Here is a 21,659-nt window from a genome sequence, read left to right on the forward strand (position 1 = left end):
AAAACATACAGCAAAATAAATGCATTTAAACATTAAAAATGCCTCTGAAAAATCCAGAGATATAATTAGCAGAAATATAATCATCTAATGGGAAGGCATTGCTCATTTACTAGCATGAAAAAATGTGATATCATTATGCAATTTTATTTTCATTTACTCCCAATGGAGGCAGTGTATGCAAATCAAGTTTATGCAAATTCATTGTGGATATCATGAAAACCTGATTGGCAAGGGGGTACTCCTGGACCAAGTTGAGAAACACTGTCTTAGACAATCTGAGGTCCTTTTACTAAAGGGCATTAAGCCCTAACATGTGAAAAAATACTTTTGCAAAATGTGTTAAAGTATTTTGTTGTAATTTCCCCTTTTCTAGATGCTAACTGGGAGCCAGATGCTCTAAAATCGCTGTTATAATCCTGTGGATCACTGTGGTGACGATAAATTGTCCAATTTGTAAACTGCGACCGATGTTCAAACAACTTCGCATGCAAATGAGTTTCATGGAGGTCTGCTATAATCCCATCCAATCAGTTGTAGGAGAAAGCGACCGACACATGTGCAGAATAGCTACTTCATAGGAACACATGTAGCGCATCATTGGCACGCATCATAAGAGGGGGAGGAGTGGAGAACTAATGATAAACCATGCAAATGTGAAAATGCAAGACATATATGCTTTTTTCTACACTGCTTTGGTAGGACATATGCAATCGGCAGTATTCGCTTTTAATGGACGCGCATGAGACGCATGAGATATGCTTTTTACCCACGCGTAAATTATATGGTCCCCAATCCCATAAAAAGTATTTATCAGAGGCTGCTACAAACCACAGAAAAGACCGCAATTAGCCATTTGGGGCATTGACAGCTGAAATGCTTGACATTAAACTGGTTTAGCATGGATCATTAGGGGCACAGTGAGTTTTGAGCATATGGGCTTGGGTGGTTTTTTAAAAAAATATTTTTTTTTAGAGGGGGCATGTCATGGGTGGGAAATGGGCACAGAAATGTCATTTACCCAATACATTCTGATTAGCCACTGTTGTACTAACTGAATCACTTAGGAATAGGAAGTGATAAAACGTTCCTGTGTTAATTTTTCACAGGTACCACGTGCTAGTGGCAACATTAGCACACCACTTGCAAAAAAAAAAATAAAAGGAAATGTTTTTAAAAGGTATGGCATTAATTCTAGGCTCACATGTGCAGGAAAGTTTGGCATTAAGATGCTCTAAGCCCAGATTCTAACCTTCTTTAGTAAACATTACATTACATAACATAAAAATGTATTTGAATACTGCAAAACCTTACAGTTCTATGCAGTTAACAAGATTAAAGAAGACTGGATAATCACAGTGACATCCAAAATATCAAGTTGCCAAAAATTTTACAAATAGGTAAGTTTTTAACAGTTTCCTGAAATGAAACAGAGCTAGTGGCGAGATTCTTTATCCTAAATAGCGGCCTGAAACGACAACAATCGTCAAAAATATCTTTTGTATAAAAAACCTTTTGCAGATGGAAAAGCAAATAAGGCAGAAGTTTGCAGAAAACATCTTTTTTTTTTTTAATTCTTTATTCATTTTCAAAATTACATTAAGTGTTAAATATATTCATTCACATTAACAATAAATATATCACTTACAAACTATCATTGATACATTTCATAAATTCTTAACCCTCCCCCTTTCTCATCCCTCCCACCCATATATTCCAGTATAGTATATAGTTCTTTGTCTGATAGATGTTGGCATTGTCATCTGGAAGCAGGAACTTTAGATCATTTATTGTTTCATTGCCCATGTATTATGAAATTTTGGAAATCAATTTGGGACCAAATTAATAATTTATTAGATAACCCAGTGGCATTATCTTATGATACTGTGATATTTGGTATGGCAATGAGGAAAAAAAGTCAGATTTCTGCAAATAATAATAAATTACTACTTATAATGACTGGTGTTGCCATTCAGCAAATTACATATAATTGGAAGGATTGGAGGAGATTAAATTACAACTTCTGGTGGAATTCTTTATGCCATATCTATAAAATGGAAAGGTTTATTGCATTACAACGGGGTTATTTTAAGAAGTTTCAGGATGTGTGGCCACCATTAACAAAGTATTGTAAAGAAAACGTCTTGAATTAACAAATATAAAGCGATCCACAAGATAATTAGGTGCGAGCCATGCAACATCTTATAACATATTGTACCTGAAGCAATGGAGGGTAAAGAAATTTACGCTAGACCAGTAGTTCCCAACCCTGTCCTGGAGGACCACCAGGCCAGTCGGGTTTTCAGGATAGCCCTAATGAATATGCATGGAGCAGGTTTGCATGCCTGACCCCTCCATTATGTGCAGATCTCTCCCATGCATATTCATTAGAGCTATTCTGAAAACCCGACTGGCCTGGTGGTCCTCCAGTACAGGGTTGGAAGCCACTGCCCTAGAACAGATCGAGCTTCCTTAGTTGTCAGCTTGGTGATCTAATCACGAAACTCCTCCTCCTCTCTTACCTTTGAAGTATGGTTAATATAGCATTGACTTGTAGATAGGGGTGCATTGACAGTGATCTGGGGCCCCCAGTCAATAAGGGTCATGGGCCACTAACTACTTATGAAATGTGATTAAATTCACATTCATGCCCTCCCTTCCCACCTTGACCAAGCAGTTTTCTCCTGCTTCTTCAGGCTGGGTAGAGCTGACCCCTTACTACTGTGGGACCTCAGCCGCTGCTCTACTGTCTCAATGGTCAGTCCACTCCTGCTGATAAACAAACTATACATAATTAGATCCCAGCATTCTTTGAATGCTGGTAAAACTCATATTAAATTAATCCAATAAAAAGGCATCATCTTATACTTTTTTCATTCATTTTTATTGATTAATCTTTATTTCTCTATGTTCATGTGGTTTATCTTTCCACCTAAATATTCTGTACGTTCAAGTTCCTTGACTTTCCACCTAAACCAGTCTCTCCTCTTCCCCCATTCTCTATTTCTGTGAACAACACCCTCATCCTTCCTGTCTTGTCAGCTCGCAATCTTTGACATCTCTCTCCTTCTCTTCACGTATTCAACAGACTGACAAAATCTGTCATTTCTTTCTCTACAAAATCGCTATACCCTTCTTTTCTGAGAGCACTGCCAAGACCCTCATTCATACTCTCATCACCTCTCGTCTAGACTACTGCAACCTGCCTTCTGCTAAAGCATCTCTCTTCCCTTCAATCTGTTTGGAACTCTGCTACATGCCTCATATTCCATCAATGTTGCTATGCACACATTACCCTTCTCCTCAAGTCACTTCATTGGCTCCCGATCCATTTCTGCATACAGTACAAGTGTATTCGCTCTGCAGCTCCTCAGTATCTGTCCTCTCTTATTCCTCTTATCTGTATCCTTCTCTCTACAGTCAACCCCAGACTCCTTCCCTTCTACCTCGCTGCACTGTATGCCTGAAACAAACTGTATGTCAAGCTTCGTCTCTGGCAGTCTTCAAATCCAGACTCAAAACCCACTTCTTTGAAGATGCTTTCAATTCCAAACTTCAACCCACCTTCTAAGCACCAATATTTGTCTTATCATTCCCTCTGTAATTTCCCCACCTAAGCACAGTGTATTAATGCACTTTCTTGTCCAGTTTGTCTGTCGTGACTAGATTGTAAGCTCTTTTGAGCAGGGGCTGTTTCTTCTGTGTTTTGATGTACAGCGCTGCGTATGTCTAGCAATGCTATAGAAATGATTAGTCTTAATAGGAACACAGCAACTATACTTCCTTTTCCCTAAAACTGGAATGGGTCATTGAGTTGCTAAGCTTTAATGGCTGACTAACGATTCATATCTTGCTACTGTCTGGTAATTTCAGATAGCATTTTTCTTTCATGCATCATCTCTAGAGTTGACCACAGAAGATATTGCCAAAATAAGACTTCCTTATTTAAAACTGTAAATATTGTTTATTGGTTTAGGTGCCTTATCTTATGCAGAGCTCGGAACAAGCATCAAGAAATCCGGGGGGCATTATATTTACCTGCTTGAGACTCTGGGGCCCTTGCCAGCCTTCCTAAGACTATGGTCTGAATTTATTATGATCCGGTAAGGAAACAAATTTGATTAAACTGTGTTTGTTTCAGTTGAATAAGAATAGTAAAAGTTTTTTTAGGGCAGTGCTTCTCAACTCAATCCTGGAGCACCCCCTTGCCAGTCAGGTTTTCAGGATATCCACAGTGACAAGGCATAAATTCAATTTGCATATACAGCCTCCTTTATATGCAAATTTCTTTCATGTCTATTCATTGTGGATATCCTGAAAACCTGACTGGCAAGGGGGTGCTCCAGGATTGAGTTGAGAAATGCTGGTTTAGGGGGAGGAAGAATAAAATTTTCTTTTCTTAGAAATCCCTACATCTAAGTGTTTTTGCGCTCCAGCGCTGATGCCACAGTACATTTTTCATTTACACGTTAGCATACATCGTGGTCGATTTGAATAGTAAGAAGAGCGGTTAATAATAATAATAATAACTTTATTTTTCTATACCGCCATAATCTTACGACTTCTAGGTGGTTCACAATAAAGAGAGCTGTACAATCAGCGAATTACAATATAGTATTAACATGTTACAGTGAAGGGGCTGGATGGCCAGCGAATTCCAGAATACAAATGGAGAGGAAGACACTGAACAGACAGAGAGTACAGAGGAGAGGGAGCGTAGAATCAGCATGGAGAGTAATAGTTTTTGAAGGAGGGAGTATTTTGACTAGGAACAGAGCAGTCTTAATTACTTTCCGAAAGGCACCGTAAGTCAATCTGGCTAAGGGAAATGAAGCCTTGAAAAAAACGTTTGGTGAAACATGTCGGCTAAGCTATCCCTGAAAGAACGATCACAGAAGATAAGTCAATAGTCACTTTAATATTTATTGAAACAGCATATTTATATAATTAAGGACTAAATGAGTTAGCACTGATTAGATAACATGCCCCGGTGAAGAGACAGCACTTAGAGCCTAAGACAATGAATATTATGAGTCTCATGTGGTGTTTCTGAGGGTCATTAAGCAGTGTTCGTATAACATCAAATGTATGAATGAGAAAGGAAAGTGGGAAGAAGGAAGAGTTGTCCCAGTTGTTAATATAGTACATTTTTCAACACTGAGGGTCCGATTCTATAAACGGCACCTAGGACAACAGCACCTACCGGGTGTCATTCAACGTTAGGTGCCATTTGTAGACTTGTGTATTAGGCTAGAGTTTTCATAGCCTACAATAATGGCGCCTAACTCCATCCGCACCCAAACTGTGCCCCTAACCATGCCTACTTTTTGGGTAGGTGCTGCTAAGTGCCTCAGTGTAGACACATCCAAGTTGTAGGCCCAATCGAGTTAGGTACCTATTGGCAAATTAATCTTAATCGGTTTCTAATGGCACTTTCAATTATCATTGCCAATTAGCCAGTTAAAAATTAAGTTAGGCACCTACATTGGTTGGCACTCCGATCTAAGCCAGTGGCATAGTAAAAAAAAAAGGGGGGGGGGAAATTGCACCCAGGCACCATTTTGTGGGGGCGCAGGCACCTCTCTGCCCCCCACGCCACACTCGCATCCTCCCATCTTCATCCCCACCTCTTTATATCTTCGACAGTGCAAGCAACTTTACTAGCATGCTTCTCACGCCAGCCTGGCTCCCCTCTGACATCACTTCCAGAGCCTGGAAGTGATGTCAGAGGAAAAGCCAATGCTGTCGCAAGCAGCAGGCCGGAGAAGCTGCTCGCGCTGACAAAGATTTAAAGAGATACAGGGGGAAGGGAAGTGGCGGGTGTGGTGCAGGGAGCAGAGGGAGACGCGGAAGGAGCGGGGGTAGAGACGAGGGTGCAGTGGCCTGATGTCACTGATCTAAGCACCTATTGTAGGCACCATTTATAGAATCAGGGCTTTACTGTAGAAGTGGGGAGCGTGTGGCGCAGTGGTTAGAGCTACTGCCTCAACACCCTGGGTTGTGGGTTCAAACCCACACTGCTCCTTGTGACTCTGGGCAAGTCACTTAATCCCCTCATTGCCCCAGGTACATCAGGACAGATAAAGAAAAACACTTGAGTACCTGAATGTAAACCACAGACTATAAGTGGTATATATATTTAAAAACAACAACCAAAAAAACCTTTTAAACTAGAGGAAAAAGGCGATATTGGAGGATAATGAGAATAATCCAGGATAGGTAAACCTCCTCTAAACAGAGTTACACATGAAAACAGTTAGGTCAGTATTTGAAAAGACCTGGTAAACATAGAAGTCTACTATCTCTAGATGAAATTTAACCAATTTACCATTTATAAAGCAGAAAAATTTTATGTAGTTCATTTTGTGTGTCACTAGTATAACATGAGTTACTTATGGTTTGGTGCAAAAGTGAACTTAGAAAAATTCTTCCTTTTTTGGTACATCTTTATAGCTGAACTGGGTCAAACTTACTAACTACCGGTACCTACATGTCTGTAAATATGAAAATCCAAGATGAGTGTCAGTAATTCAGAATTATCGAAGTCAAGTTATAAATGACTCGGATATAGGCACTCTCACTTGCACTTTGGCCCAGTTTAACTCCTGTTGACCAAGCCTCACCAGCTCCTCCCGGTTTGGACGGTATTCAGAATTAGACTGAATTGGTTTGCCTATGATAAAAAATTTAAGCATGTTTACTGAGTTGCAGTGGATGAGGCAGTAGGTCCCAGACGTGGAGTGTGTCCAACACATGTCAACTGGAGAAAGTAGACGCAACAAGATTAATGTCATTTTCAGTATAAAGGAAAAACAAGCCATAGAAAAATATGTAGATATACAGCAGTGTTGAAATGATATAGAGAGTGAAAACAATGTCATTGTTTTCCTGCTCTGTAGGCCATAAGCACAAGCTATATAAAGAGTAAAGTTCACCAGTGAACATCTGGACTCAGTTGTGCTCTTTCCTCCCTTGGCAGAATGAGATCATGGACACAACAGAAACTCTGAGGAAGTAGTAAAAAAATAGCAATAGTTGAACAACAATTTTTGTTTTTACCCTTTCAACTTTTACAAAGGGCCACTTCAGTAACTGCCCCGAAGCAAACACATAGGGATTTAAAGGCATTTAGGGCTTTTGCCGCACAGATTTGCAAAAAAAAGGGAGTGTGTAATTTTTAACCATTTTCTTTTTTTTTCCTTAACATTTGACCAAGCAGTTTTCTCCTGCTTCTTCAGGTTCCCAAATCAATTTAAACTAGTTTTTAATGATTCTTCAATTGCGTTTACTCAGAGATTTTTTTCCATTTCTTTAAATGTCGGCCACATCTTACGTAGTACAAATATTGCACCACAGTCCTTTACCCAGGGGCTGTAGACCCCTCTTGAACTTGTACTAGAACAATGTGCAATGGTTGCCTCCAGTTGTGTAGTAAGGGGGGGGGGGCGGGGGCAGACTGCCCCGGGCACTATCTTGGCAGGGGCGTTGGCACCTCTCCGCCCTTCCATGCCATGGTCATACCCTCCTCCATCCCCCACCATGGTACCTCTTTAAATCTTTGCCAGTATGAGCAACTTCTCTGGCCTGCTGCTCACGCTGGCCTGGCTCCCCTCTGAAATCACATCCAGGTCGCAGGGCCAGGAAGTGACACCAACACCAGTGCAAGCAGCAGGCCAGAGAAGTTGCTGCTGAAGATTTAAAGAGATATGCGGGGGAAGGGAGGGTATGATTGTGATGTGGGGGGTGGGAAAGGAGCAGGGGGGAGGCAGAGAATAGGGCACGGGGGTGCCACCACCTCAGGTGCCTCCTACCCTCACCATGTCACTGGTTGCCTCTCCAGAAACCCAGTCTGTACCATCATTCCAATTCCAGCTGACCTGAGGAGTAACAACTGGACTCAGGCTTCTTGAAGGACTAGTTCACTTTTAGGTGTCCTTTGATTAAGCAGCGCTATACAGTGGCCTCAGCTATTCCCAACATGGGTCATTCCTGTACACTAAGGCCACTTTTAGCGTTGACGGGACATGGCCAATTTTCCTATTTCTTCAATAACAGCAATGTGCTAATTTTCCCATTAGCGCAATGCCATTACTGCATGGGCACTTACCGACACTTAGGTCCCCTTTTATAAAGCTGCGTTAGGGTTTTTTTTATTGCCAGCTGCTGAGATAAAAGCTCCGACACTTACAGAAATCCTATGCGCGTCAGAGTTTTTACCGCCGAGGCTGGCGATATCCCTAACGCGGCCGTACAGTGAGCGATTAGAGAAACTGGGCCTCTTCTCCCTTGAAAAGAGGAGACTGAGAGGGGACATGATCAAAACGTTCAAGATAGTGAAGGGAATAGACTTAGTAGAGAACGACAGGATGTTCACCCTCTCCAAGCTAGGGAGAACGAGAGGGAACTCTCTGAAGCTAAAAGGGGATAGATTCCGTACAAACGTAAGGAAGTTCTTCTTCACCCAGAGAGTGGTAGAAAACTGGAACGCTCTTCCGGAGGCTGTTTTAGGGGAAAACACCCTCCAGGGATTCAAGACAAAGTAGATAAGGACAGGTTGTTCACCCTCTCCAAGGTAGGGAGAACGAGAGGGAACTCTCTGAAGCTAAAAGGGGATAGATTCTGTACAAACGTAAGGAAGTTCTTCTTCACCCAGAGAGTGGTAGAAAACTGGAACGCTCTTCCGGAGGCTGTTTTAGGGGAAAACACCCTCCAGGGATTCAAGACAAAGTAGATAAGGACAGGTTGTTCACCCTCTCCAAGGTAGGGAGAACGAGAGGGAACTCTCTGAAGCTAAAAGGGGATAGATTCCGTACAAACGTAAGGAAGTTCTTCTTCACCCAGAGAGTGGTAGAAAACTGGAACGTTCTTCCGGAGTCTGTCATAGGGGAAAACACCCTCCAGGGATTCAAGACAAAGTTAGACAAGTTCCTGCTGAACCGTAACGTACGCAAGTAAGACTAGTCTCAGTTAGGGCACTGGTCTTTGACCTAAGGGCCGCCACGTGAGTGGACTGCTGGGCACGATGGACCACTGGTCTGACCCAGCAGCGGCAGTTCTTATGTTCTTGATAAAAGAGGGCCTTATTATGTAGATGGTAAGGGCTCATGAGCTAACACCTGCTAATTCGTTAGCACTTGACAATGTATCAAATAGTGCCAAACACACCGATGCTCCAGACCCGCCCAATCACTGACAAATAAAAACAAGTTTTTAGCGCTTGAGTAGCGAATGTACATGCAAAAACTACTGTGGGATGCCTGAGTGTGCCCCCCAGTAGTGCTTTTTAACCTGCATTAAGATCACATATGTGCTTACTACAGCTCAGTAAAAGGACCTCTTTAATGAATGATCCCTATCTAGAGTAATGGTGGAAAGTATTTTAGAAAAGTGATAATAGACCAGTGTGGGGTTCCCAGACGTTCGGATTTCCCCGGACATGTCCTCCCATTCGAGGACGTGTCAGGGGTCCGGACGGCTTTTCAAAACCCGGCACATTGTCCAGGTTTTGAAAAACTTCCTCGAGATCCCATCGAGCTGTGGGGCGGGGCTGGGGTGGGATGGGTGGAACTTGGTGGGCCTGGAGGACAGGTCTAGGGGTCCAGTGAGGGGTGTTCTAGAAGCTAGACTCGTACAAAAAATACATAGAATAAAAGAAAAAAGTATACTTAATCATTTGGCGCTTTTTTTTTTTTCTTTTTCTTCTCTAGCCCTGCCAACATTGCTGTTGTATCCTTGGCTTTTGGACGTTACCTGCTTGAGCCTCTCTTTCTTCCCTGCCATGCGCCAGCCATCGCTGTGAAACTAATCACATCTCTTGGAATCTGTGAGCAATTATGATTAGGAAGGATTACTCTTTTGATCAAATGTCAAGGATGATTCTGGAGGAGTTTGTTGCGTTATAGTGTAGAGGTTAGAGCTACAGCCTCAGTACCTTGAGGTGGTGGGTTCAAACCCCGTGCCACTCCTTGTGACCCTGGGCAAGTCATTTAATCCTCCACTACCCCAGGTACATTAGATAGATTCTGAGCCCACCAGGACAGATAGGGGAAATGCTTAAAGTACCTGTATGTAAACTGCTTTGAGTGTGGTTGTAAAACTACAAAAAGGTGGTTTACAAGTCCCAATCCTTTTCTCTGATGTCATAATGTCTCATTCCACCAATCAGAGCCAACCTCATCAGTGATGTCACAATGGCTTCATTGTTCTATACTTGGCTCACTTCCGCTATTGTATTGGAGGAGAGGGTGGAGCAGTGGTTAGAGTTAGAGCCTTAGCACTCTGTGTTTGTGGGTTCAAACCCTGCACTGCCCCCTGTGACCCTGGGCAAGTCACTTAATCCTCCACTGCTCCAGGTACATTAGATAGATTTTGAGCCCACCAGGACACATAGGGGAAATGCTTGAAGTACCTGTATGTAAATTGCTTTGAGTGAGGTTGTAAAACTACAAAAAGGTGGTATACAAATGTTTGTTTATGTTTATTAAAAACTTTATATACCACATATATAGCCAATGAGGATCCAAGTGGTTTACAATATATATTTCAAAACAATTTTGAAAAAAAACTCCATTAAAAATAGAAAAGAAAAGAAGAAAAGGTGTTTTTAAAAAAATACATAAAGTTCTGTAACAATCAAAATATCAATAATAAAAATTAATTAATACAAACTGAAAAGTTTATTAAAAATAAATGCCTACATAATTACAGATTGCAGTCCCAAACTCGCTTTTAGATGTCTTTTAAAATTTCTATATGATTCTTCTTTTCTCAATTCTATAGGCAAATTATTCCATAGCTGTGGAACTAAATAAAAAAAAAGTACAATCTCGAGTTGAGGCGAGATGGGCCCAGTCCCTTTCCTTTAATAGCAGCAGAATGTTAAAAGAACAAGAAAAATGCTTGTCTCCCAAGCATTGGAAAATTAACCTCTGGAAGTAAGGTATAAAAGCCTTTTTCTGTCACAGCAGGACTGAGTGAGGCACAAAAGTAGATGATGTCATTTGAAGGCACCATGATGGAGCTTCTCTCTCGGGGCTCAGAACGTTAGTGCAAAGTTCTAAACATGTATAACCTTACAGTATATGCGGTTCCTCGGTTTTTTGTGGGGGGAGGGGGCTTCTTGCTTGGCTGAACAAAATAGACAGGAAACAAAGTTCTCCCATGCAATTTGTTCATCGAGTGTCTTATTTTTATTTGTTTTTTCATATCATTTTTATTGAGATCAACCAGAGAAACAATGCAAACAGAAGTGGCAATGAACAGTTCAATACAATCATCAACAGCAGATAACATAGTAATAATAATATAAAGACCACATTATGAAAAAAAAAAGGAAAGAGGAGGAGGAACCCAAGACTCCCCACCTAGAGGTTATCAAAAAAGAACAAGTACAATAGCAAAAAAGAGTGGGGGGCCACTGTTCTCTCAAGACAATCCAACTGCAAGAACATCCCGGTTCCCCCATTTGACCCCATAAATTTTCAATGTATAGTGCCTATCCCTAAGAATCCCCAACTCAAGGTACAACACCCACACCAATCATCACAAACCAAACAAACAATCATTCAGTCACCACGCATCCTCCCCATTCAGACATCCCCCCATCCACCCCCCATGTCGAGAAGACTAGAGGTAACTGCAAGAACACTCTCCATAAAGCCAGGTATGCCTGGACCTCTGGACTGGTAGAGCGTTTATAATAGCAGAGCTCAAACTGTGCCAGCTCAGACATCTGGTTGAGCCAACAGTCCAGGGGGATAGTCCCATCCTGGGTCCAATACTGTAAAATCGTTCATTTAACCATTAGCAAGGTCAGATAGATAAAGTGCCGCTGAGGTACAGTGAGGCCTTGTGCTTCCAGTAGGGTTTGATCGCCAAGAAGGAATGCAGTAACATCCCAGAAGCCTGTTTGCATTTAGTACACAGAGCTGCGTCCCATAAACCCATGCGGGCACCCCTCTCCTTAGTAATGTAAGCCCTATGAAGGATCTTGAATTGGGTCTCCTGCCAAGCTGTGGATTTCACAAAAGCATGTAGGGTGTGAAAGAGCTCCAGAAAGGTATCAGGGGTATAGGATGCTGCAAGGTCCCGATTCCACAGGTCCCGTATAGAAATCAAGTGCCCCTGAGAAGCAGAGGAACGGACCACCCGATACCACACTGAGAGGGAACTTTGGGAAGCTGGCACACAAAGTAGATACTCATCTAGGGGGCCATAGATTCACTCCGGATGGAGACTCTGAAAATAATGACGGGCTTGCAAGTAGGCAAAAAATTGCATCGAGTGTATTATAATTCTTCTCTTGTGCCTATCACCAAGTTCGGCTTTTGTCGATGTATAAATTTGCTGCCAAAATTTCAATATGCACATCAAATGCCTCTTGTGCTCGGTTTTGACCACGACCAAAAGAACTTGAATGGCGTTGGTGTTTTCAACCTCTTGGTATAAGCTGAAAGCTCTGCCGAGGCTTTACAGATAAAGTCTGATGAGAATCTACAATATCAGTTATTTAAAACTAACAATTTAAAGATTATTAGTTCACAATAAGATTCCATTTAATGAACCGAAGCAGAAGCGTAGCGGCATTCAGCTCCATAAGTTTGGTATCTTGTGTACTTTGGAGCGACGCTTCTGATGGCTCTATACAATTGAAATATTTTCAGTGGAATTGTGAGGATTGGATTGCAATATTTTTTCCCTCTGAAACCGGGATTGGTACACTATTACAGGTTTGGATTTATGATTTGTTATATTTGAATGTTACCGAAAGTATGAGAGATTGTCTTGATCGAATTGGAGAGCCTTTAGATACCATATAAGGTTGATCTATAAAAAGGCTTGCAAAAAAGATAGTTTTGTACAGGAACCAATTACTGCATAGACCAGCTGAGAATCTTTTATGGAAAAGCCTTCAGTCTTTCAGTGCAGTGGCCCTAAACGTCCTGTCGCCAAAGCAGCCTTAGATGTATCTTGGTCATTTCTTTTTTTCCTACCCTCCACTTCTGCTCATACCAAGGATACTGCACAAATTCCAGCCAAGGCACTGTGCAATGATTTCCATAGCACCCTGCTGACCTTGATAGAACTGGTTTCATCACCTTCATAACCTTGCAGTTTTACCTTCTCACAAGTTACTTCAGTTCCCAGCACTGGGCACTCAACAAGAGGTCTGACTTCGTCCAGTCACTAGGCCTCACACCTAAAATTGAATAGTCTCTAGAGCAGGGGTGTCACAGTCCCTCCTCGAGGGCCACAATCCAGTCAGGTTTTCAGGATTTCCCCAATGAATTTGCCTGAGATCTATTTGCATGCACTGCTTTCATTGTATGCTAATAGATCTCATGCAAATTCATTGGGGAAATCCTGAAAACCCGACTGGATTGCGGCCCTCGAGGAGGGACTGTGACACCCCTGCTCTAGAGTCTATTCCTGGCATTCCATAACCCATGAATTGCAGTATATCTCTCTCCAAATATAGGCCCCCTTTTTTTCAAGCTGCGTTAGAGGTCTTTATCGCAGGCTGCTTTGGTAAAAGTTCCGGTGTTCATAGAATACTTATGAGCATTGGAGCTTTTACTGCAGTGACCCACAATTCATTCTAATGCAGCTTGATAAAAGGGGGCCATAAATACTTAAAATAGTCTCATTTATTTTTTATCATTTAATATTACTGGTTGTTGAAGTTTCCATTTTGAAGCAGTGACCGCCCTAACCTCTGCCATTAAGTAAATTTGTGCGTCGCGCATACCTATACAGTCTCAAGGCGACTTACAGAGAGAAGTGAGGGGAAAGAAGGGAGATGGTTGGGAGGAGAGGAGGAAGAAGAGAGGGAAGAGGGGAGAAAGTGGAATTTAGGTGAGAAAGAGGGGATTTAGGAGATTAACGGCGTCTTTTACAAAGCTGCGCTAACGGCCCCGAAGCCCATAGAGATTTAAAGGGCTTTGGGGCTGTTGCCATGCGGCAGCCGCTAGCGTGGCTTTGTAAAAGAGGTCGTAAGTGTCGAAAAGACAGGTTTTCAATTTCTTCCGGAATATGGAAGCTGAACAAGGTGAAACAAGGATCCAGATTGGGGTTCTATTGTCAGAAATTCCATTCGTTGAGCATTACAGAGTGAAGGAAACATAGAAACTGTGGAAGACTGAGATGGACTCTCTGATATTCAGACAACTGCATCCTTTCTATTGTTTTTGCATTATGAACATCATATTAGAGCCATTTGATGATTATAGCCATGAAAAGTATGATGATAGAAATGACAAGCTATAATTTGATGATTATTTATTACTTTATAATTTCTGGGCATGTTTTCATATTTTTTTTGCATCTTATTTTATTTTTATTTGATAGTAATATTAAAAAAATAAATAAGAGAGTATTTTAAGCATTTATATTTTCAGTGATATTCTGCAATTCCTGGACCTAGCATGGCTTGTGTCCCGCATATGGACATTCAGTTGAGGACGGGCTGGGGAGGGTTTCGATGGCTGGGATGGTTAAGATGGGCTGAAATGACCTTTGATGGAGACTCCAGTAGATGGAACCAAAGCACACTACTGGGCAGGGCTCTGGGTTTCTGGCCCAGAAATATCTATGAAAAAGGACCATTTAAACTAAATTAATTTATGGAGCATGTATGGTTGGGCAAACTGGATGGACCATTCGGGTCTTTATCTGCTGTCATTTACTTTGTTACGAATTATTTTTTTGGATGGATCCGGGAGTATTTATATCAATAAAAAATTTTTTTTTAAAGAACTCCTTGCTCATTAGCCTTATATTTTGAAGAACATGTATAGAAGATTTTTAATCTGGTGCTTTATTAACAGCCATGTCTCAATCAGATGCCCTGTGCTGTGAGAGTTAGTGAGCTTCAGTCGTTGGTAACGTATAGTTCACATACTGAATTCCATCAACACAAAATCTTCCTTTGGACACATTCCAAATGTTTGCCAAAGTTTGTGATGCCTTTCCATTTGAATGAAGAGAGAAAGCTTCCTGCTTTCTGTCTGAAACTTTGTTCAAACTCTTGACATAAGGCCCTTCATGCTTTAAATTGTAAAAGGGCTTTTGCCGGTTACTTGAGCAAGAGCCTCTTCATTCAGGAAGTCAATTCAACTATTTTTTTCATTCAATTAAAATAGAACTAGATGCCAAATTTTGAAAGGAACCTTAGCAAACTGGATGGCATTTTGTGTATACAGTAATTCTGCTATGAGTAAGGGCATATTCTTCTCTTTTCAAGAAAGATATAGTGGCACTAGAAATGGCTAAAAGAAGAGCGACCAGCCAAGATGATAAAGGGAATGGAACGCTTCTCGTATGAGGATAGACTAAAAAGGTTAGGGCTTTTCAGCCTGGAAAAGATACGGCTGAGGGAAGATATGACTGAAGTCTACAAAATCCTGAGTGGAATAGGATGGGTATAAGTGTAGCAAGGTCCCCAAAGAACCCACCACCCCCCTCAATTCATTTAATAATATCAAAGCCTCCCATGAACCCACTCCCTAATTCTCAATACGTCTAGAAAAACGGTCCTGGATCATCCCCCATACACCCCAGCACCTATCAGAGCACCACATGGGTAGTAGACAGCAGTTATTTCTGCCTTGGTTACTCCTCCAAGGAAAATGGTGCTCACAGACCCCCTAGTGGTAGTCTTGTGGTACTTCTACTAGGGGTCAGGTTGCCTAATCAAGTGGGGCTTCCCAGACTGTCCTGGTGATCCCTAAGCCAGCTGGACTCACCACAGTAAATATGCATGAGAAAAAATTGCATATTTTGGCTACTCAGTAGATGCAGATTTATCATGCATATTCATTGAGGTCAGTATTCAAAAGACTGAATTTTGAATTTTCCACCCCCAAAGACCAGGTCACGTTTGTTTAGATAGCTAAAGTTAAATGATTAAATATGACAGGTGCTAGATAGATATATGCTGGTAGCACTATAAAACTTTTAACCAGATAATACTGATAATTGGGGCTATTCATCCGATTAAAATGAACTGATTCAATCTAGTTGGAAGAATACCTGAGTTAGTTAACTAGATATTCAAGACAACTGGTTTAATGGCTGGTTTATCAGAGAAGCTAATAGGATAAATTGTCTGGTTAACATTAAACAAATATGCCTTGGCTCAGTTACAGGCCCACTGTGGAGAGTGGCGTAGTGAGGGTGAGAGGCACCTGGGGGCGATGGTGCCCTTCCTTGCCCTTATCTCCGCCCCCACCACTCCTTCCCCGCTCCTCCTACCACGCACACACACCCTTCCCCCATACCTTCAGTTGTTCGCTGCCATAAGTAACAACTTCAACGTGCTTCTTGCGACCCTGTCAATTCTCCCTCTGACGTCACTTCCCATGCGCGGCACCCAGCGGGAGAGCATTTGTGGTCGTTTGGAGCACGTTGAAGTTGTTGCACGTGGCGGTGAGCAACTAGAGGTACAGGGGGAGGAAAGAGAAGGCTGCGCGCGTGGCGAGGGGAGGAGCAGGAAGAGGCTGGGGCGGAGAGGAGAAGGGTTGCTGGCGCCCTCCAACATGACACCTGGGGTGGACTGTCCCCCCTCGCTCTTCCCCCTTACTACGCCAATGACTGTGGCGATCCTGAAAATTAACTGTAAATGTGGGGTCATGAAGACCACTCTGGAGCTAAGGTATTAGCCAATTGTTATTTGACTAATGAGTTTATTGCTGAGAGTAGAGAGGGACAGATTCTTCAAACTTTCAAAAAATAAAAGAACAAGAGGCCATTAGGAAAAGTTGAAAGGGGACAGATTCAATACAAATGCCAGGAAGTTCTTCTTTACCCAACGTGTGGTGGACACTTGGAATGCGCTTCCAGAGGACGTTATAGGGCAGAATACAGTACTGGGATTTAAGAGAGGATTGGACATTTTCCTGCTGGAAAAGGGAATAGAAGGGTATAAATAGAGGATTACTACTCAGGTCCTGGACCTGTTGGGCCGCCGCGTGAGCGGACTGCTGGGCAAGATGGACCTCAGGTCTGACCCAGCAGAGGCATTGCTTATGTTCTTATGTTCTTAAGTATGATTAAAAAACAGCTAAATTTTGTTTCTGATTCCTTCCCTCAGCCTTAATAATTGCCTTAAATTGCTGGAGTGTCGGCTGGTCTGCGAATATCCAAACTGCTTTTGCTGTGCTCAAAATGGTGGCAATTGCCTTGATTATTGTCCCTGGAATGATGGCTCTGGGTGCAGGTAAGAAACCCAGAAATCTCTCTTAAGGGTCAGGTTCACCATCTATAATAATAAAACGCTAAGCGCGCATGCGCACTTGCGCCGCGTGTTCCCTGAGATCTGATCTGTCGGGACGTGGCCGGCGAGAGTGCGCATGCGCGCTTATTTCGTAGGACTCCAGGACGCGCGGAGTGGCGGCTGCCCGGAGGGGGGCTGTCGGCGGAGGGCAGACGCCGAAAAGGGCTAAGAAGCCGGTGGGAGCGCAGAAAGCGCGCAAGGCATCAGGCCCCCCTAGCTTGCCTTTCATAGCAAGCCCATGCTTCCTTTATCTTGTATTTCCAGTTATTTTAGTTCTGGCTCAGCAGGAACTAGCTCAGGGCAGGCTTAAGAATTTTCTGCCCTATCTCTGGGCTTTTCATATTTCTTCTGTGTTGTTGTTCAGTTGTGCCCTAAACATATGCATGTGGGACATCCTAAAAGTCTAGCAACGCATCAATTAATACTGTTTGAAATCTCAGCTCCTACTAAGAACCTAAGTGGCGTAAGGTCATTCTAAGCGGAAGTTTTTTTGAGCCAATGATGTGGGCGGAGGTGGTTTGAGCTTAAAGCTCTGCCAAATGAGACCTGAGGCTTTCTCTTCCGTTAGATTTGACTTTTCAGCTAATAGAGTGGAGCATTTGTTATTTATTAATACTAAAAATATTATGAAAACAAAACACGCTGAAAATTTATGAAACAAAGGGGTCCTTTTACTAAGGTGCGCTAAACGATTTGGTGCGCACTAAATGCTAAGGCGCTCAAAATGAAAAAGCCTGCAAACGACATAGAAAATTTTAAAAATAAGGGGGTGTTTTTTGTCTACAAATCCCTAATTAAGACCTATAGGATCCAAAAATTTAGTCATAAATTTGACATTAGTGGGACATGTGACAAAAGCTTTTTGGTATTTCATGTAATGGGTGTTTTTGGGATGTTCAAATATGCAGAGTTAAACACAGATGTTTGGTGCAACCGCTCTTGATGGACTAAGACTATCCATGAAAGAAATACTGGAATGCTCTGAAAAGAATTAGGATTAAAGAGCACTTTAAATAAAAAGAAAAGAAATCAAAACCCTACTTTTCAAAAAATTGATCCAGATATCTTAACCCAACCCTTCCCCCTCCTCCTAGATAAATTCTCCCCCAAAACCTCCACTTAAATAATCTCTTCCTCCCCAAAACACCAACCAAGTATTCAGATCCCTGAAATGTAACGTAATCTTATTTGTACTTAACTGTAATCTATTTGTTATATCACACAGTAACGTACAGTCAATTTAATATCCAATTTGCAAGTTCTTCCGGAATTAATCCAGCTACCTCTCCTCCCTTGTAACCAAAAAAAAAAAACCCCCAAAACTGTTGTAACTTCACTGGAAATGTCCTGTTAGCTCTTTTGTAATCCGCCTTGAACTGCAAGGTATAGGCGGAATAGAAGTCCCTAATGTAATGTAATGTAAATAATATGTTTCAGACAGTGCCGTTTTGGAGCGAACTTCCAGCTAACCTCAAACACAATAAGCGATACCTGAGATTTCGGAAACCTTTTAAAACTGTTTAAGAAAATGTTTCCCTTCACCTAGACTTTGATTCTAGCTTGAAGGACATTCATTATATTGTGGCCATCCACATTGCTATGTTCTTAGTGAGAGCTTTCAGGGTGTTTTTGTGTGACTGGTCATTGTATTATTATTTTGTTTAATCAATGTAATTAAATTGATAGGTTACTGAGTTTATATTGTAATCTGCTTTGAACCCTATGATGGTAAAAGTGGACTAGATATAAATTATGAATACTGACATTTTCAGTGTTCTACAAAGAGCCTATTGAGAAGAAAATCTCCACACTGTTGTCTGAGAACAGATATACAACTTCTATTTTAATTTAATTGGCCTCTGAATTATCTTCTTGCGCCTGAGTTTTGGTATTGTGTCAGCTGTGGGAAGCTATTGGAAAGCCTGAGGTTGTACTGCACTTCCTAAACCCTGCTGTTATCAGATTCTCGACCTGGCTCTGTAAATTAGCAGCTGTGTATAACTTGGCACGCTGACAGCACTGGCTAGTGGTGTGTGTAATTTTTTCATTTCTGGATATCCTTCTCTTCTGATTTACCGGTAGGTCATACTGAAAATTTCCAGGATGCTTTTGACAGCAGCTTGCTGACTCTGGACAGACTTCCATTGGCATTCTATTCAGGGATGTTTGCCTATGGTGGTTGGTAAGTGAAGCCAATGGTGTTTGCCTATGCTTTTTGGGGGCTCTTCTAGCTGCTGCTTCTCCCTGCCAGCTCAACTGATCGCAGTAGGGGAATCCCACTCCCTCCTGCCTCAGAGCCCTCCATAAAAACCCAGGAACCCCCTGCAACCCCCTGCACAAACCTCCTCATATCTTAATTTGAAGAACGACAGGAGGTATGTCCACTCCCTCTTGCCTCTAGGTCTGCCTCTTAAAAATGGTGGCCCTGCCCCTGCCTGTTCCATTCTGGGATGCACTGGGAGGGGCCTTAGTTGCCTGAGCCAATCAGGATCTTAGGCACCTCCCTAGTGCATCTCATGATGCACCAGGAGGGGCAGGGCTTCTATTTTGAACAGATATGCCAAGAGGAAAGAAGGAGTGGGCATTTCTCCTGTCATACTTCAAAATAAGGTATGAAGTTGTTGTGGGGGGGGAGGGCAGTTGGGGGGTCCTGGGTATTTTGGGGGTCCTCTGAGGCATGAGGGCATGGGCATTCCTCGTGCCTATCTTTTCAACAGGTGAGGGAAGTCCTTGAGCTGGGGGGGGTGTCTGGGGTAAGGGGATTGGTGGGAGGGAGAAATTTTTTTTTTTTAAATTCATTTATAACCCACTTTTTACAGAACAGCTCACAATGAAACATACACAATAAGTAAAACACACAGACTTACCTAATCCAAATCCAAGAATTATCATGTCAGCGACCAGCGCTCACATCATTACAATAATTAGTTTCCATATTTCATACTGCAAAGCAGATGTTTCTTCAGTACTTTCTTAAAGTCACGCAAATTTCACTGCTGTCGTATATACTTTGGTATTCGATTCCATTGTTGAGGACCTCAACAGGAGAACATGCTAGTTCTAGAGCTCACCAGCCTAAGAAGTTTAACCGGAGGAATGGACATGAGTAACTGAATGAAGTTTTGGTAATGGGGCATAAGGCAGAATAGAACCCATCAAACATGCCGGGGCCAAAGCACACACACACAAATAGACCATCACTAATAGTCAGTAGCATAGTCTTCCAGTTTTAGCCAATATAACTTAACGTAGAAATCTCTGATCAGTCCTCTCTAGTCGAAACAATGCTCTGACAAGCAAATTTTGAGCGACTTGTAGTTCATTCAGCACAGTTATGGGTAAACCCAAAAGCACTAAGTTACAATAATCTAAACACGACAAAACCTAGGACTGTAAGATTATTTTGAAAGTACCAAAACTCAGGTATAGCCTGAGTTTGCTCAACAAACACAGTCTTGAAAAACACCTGTATATGTCCCTTAAAAGTTAACTTTGCATCTATTAGCACACCCAGATATTTCACCTCTTCAGAGAGGTTTATAGGGGTGCCCAACAGCGGAATTGAATCCAGAATACCTTCTATTTGCGCCCTTCAAAAAACCACTATCTTCATTTTTTTGGCTGTTCAGTTTCAGTCAACTACAACCCTTCCAATTTTCCACTTCTGCCATTACCACCTATAATTGGTCCACTGCTTTTCTAGATTACCCTAAACAGGGAGCAAACTCTGGCTATCATCAGCATAAATTTGATAAGAGACTTTAAGGCCCTGCAGTAATTCACATAAAAGCTGCAGGTATAGGTTGAAGAGTGCAGCTGAAAGTGCAGACCCTTGGGGCACACCGGCCGACAGCTCAAAGCAGTTGGAAACATCATCCTCGACAGTCAGGGGGGTCCTGTTTGTGGCTTCCCCTGATGGCTTAGCTGATAGCAGTTGAGCCGGCAGAGGAAGCCCTCAACAGCTGAGTGGCAGGGGAAGCCACCAATCAGCGGCTTCAGGGAGTCCTGCTGGCTCAGCTCTCCCTTTTTTGGGAGTGGGTGGTGAGAGGGGGGAGGGGTGTGTGCATATGTTGTGTGAGCACACAATACATGCACAACAGCTACAGGCAGATCCAGAGCTGCTGTAAAATTTTAGCATCAATTATTCAGTGCTGGGGAGGGTGTTACCGTTAGTCCATTGCAAAGAGAGCTCATTTAAATACTAATGAGCTCCTTGCAATATATTTGCATAGGATTCTCAGTGGCTGCTACGAGAATCAGTAGCAGCCACCGAGAACCCTTTTGTGCATCAGGGCCTTAGTATTTTGTAGATATAAGAACATAAGAAGTTGCCTCCACTGGGTCAGACCAGAGGTCCATTGCGCCCAGCGGTCCGCTCCCGCGGCGGCCC

The 21,659-nt window shown here is 42.3% G+C and overlaps 1 protein-coding gene across 1 annotated transcript in view; it reads left to right on the top strand.

Annotated features, from left to right (window-relative positions):
* LOC117364315 (cystine/glutamate transporter-like) overlaps positions 1 to 21,659 on the top strand; it is a 43,557-nt gene that overhangs the window by 4,821 nt on the left and 17,077 nt on the right. The window contains exons 2-5 of the mRNA XM_033953405.1: positions 3,974 to 4,100; positions 9,705 to 9,820; positions 17,087 to 17,212; positions 19,352 to 19,451. Coding sequence (XP_033809296.1) covers positions 3,974 to 4,100; positions 9,705 to 9,820; positions 17,087 to 17,212; positions 19,352 to 19,451 — 469 coding nt within the window. The remainder of the gene's footprint in view (positions 1 to 3,973; positions 4,101 to 9,704; positions 9,821 to 17,086; positions 17,213 to 19,351; positions 19,452 to 21,659) is intronic.

This window comes from Geotrypetes seraphini, chromosome 7 (genome assembly GCF_902459505.1).
Source record: "Geotrypetes seraphini chromosome 7, aGeoSer1.1, whole genome shotgun sequence".
NCBI classification, from domain to species: domain Eukaryota; kingdom Metazoa; phylum Chordata; class Amphibia; order Gymnophiona; family Dermophiidae; genus Geotrypetes; species Geotrypetes seraphini.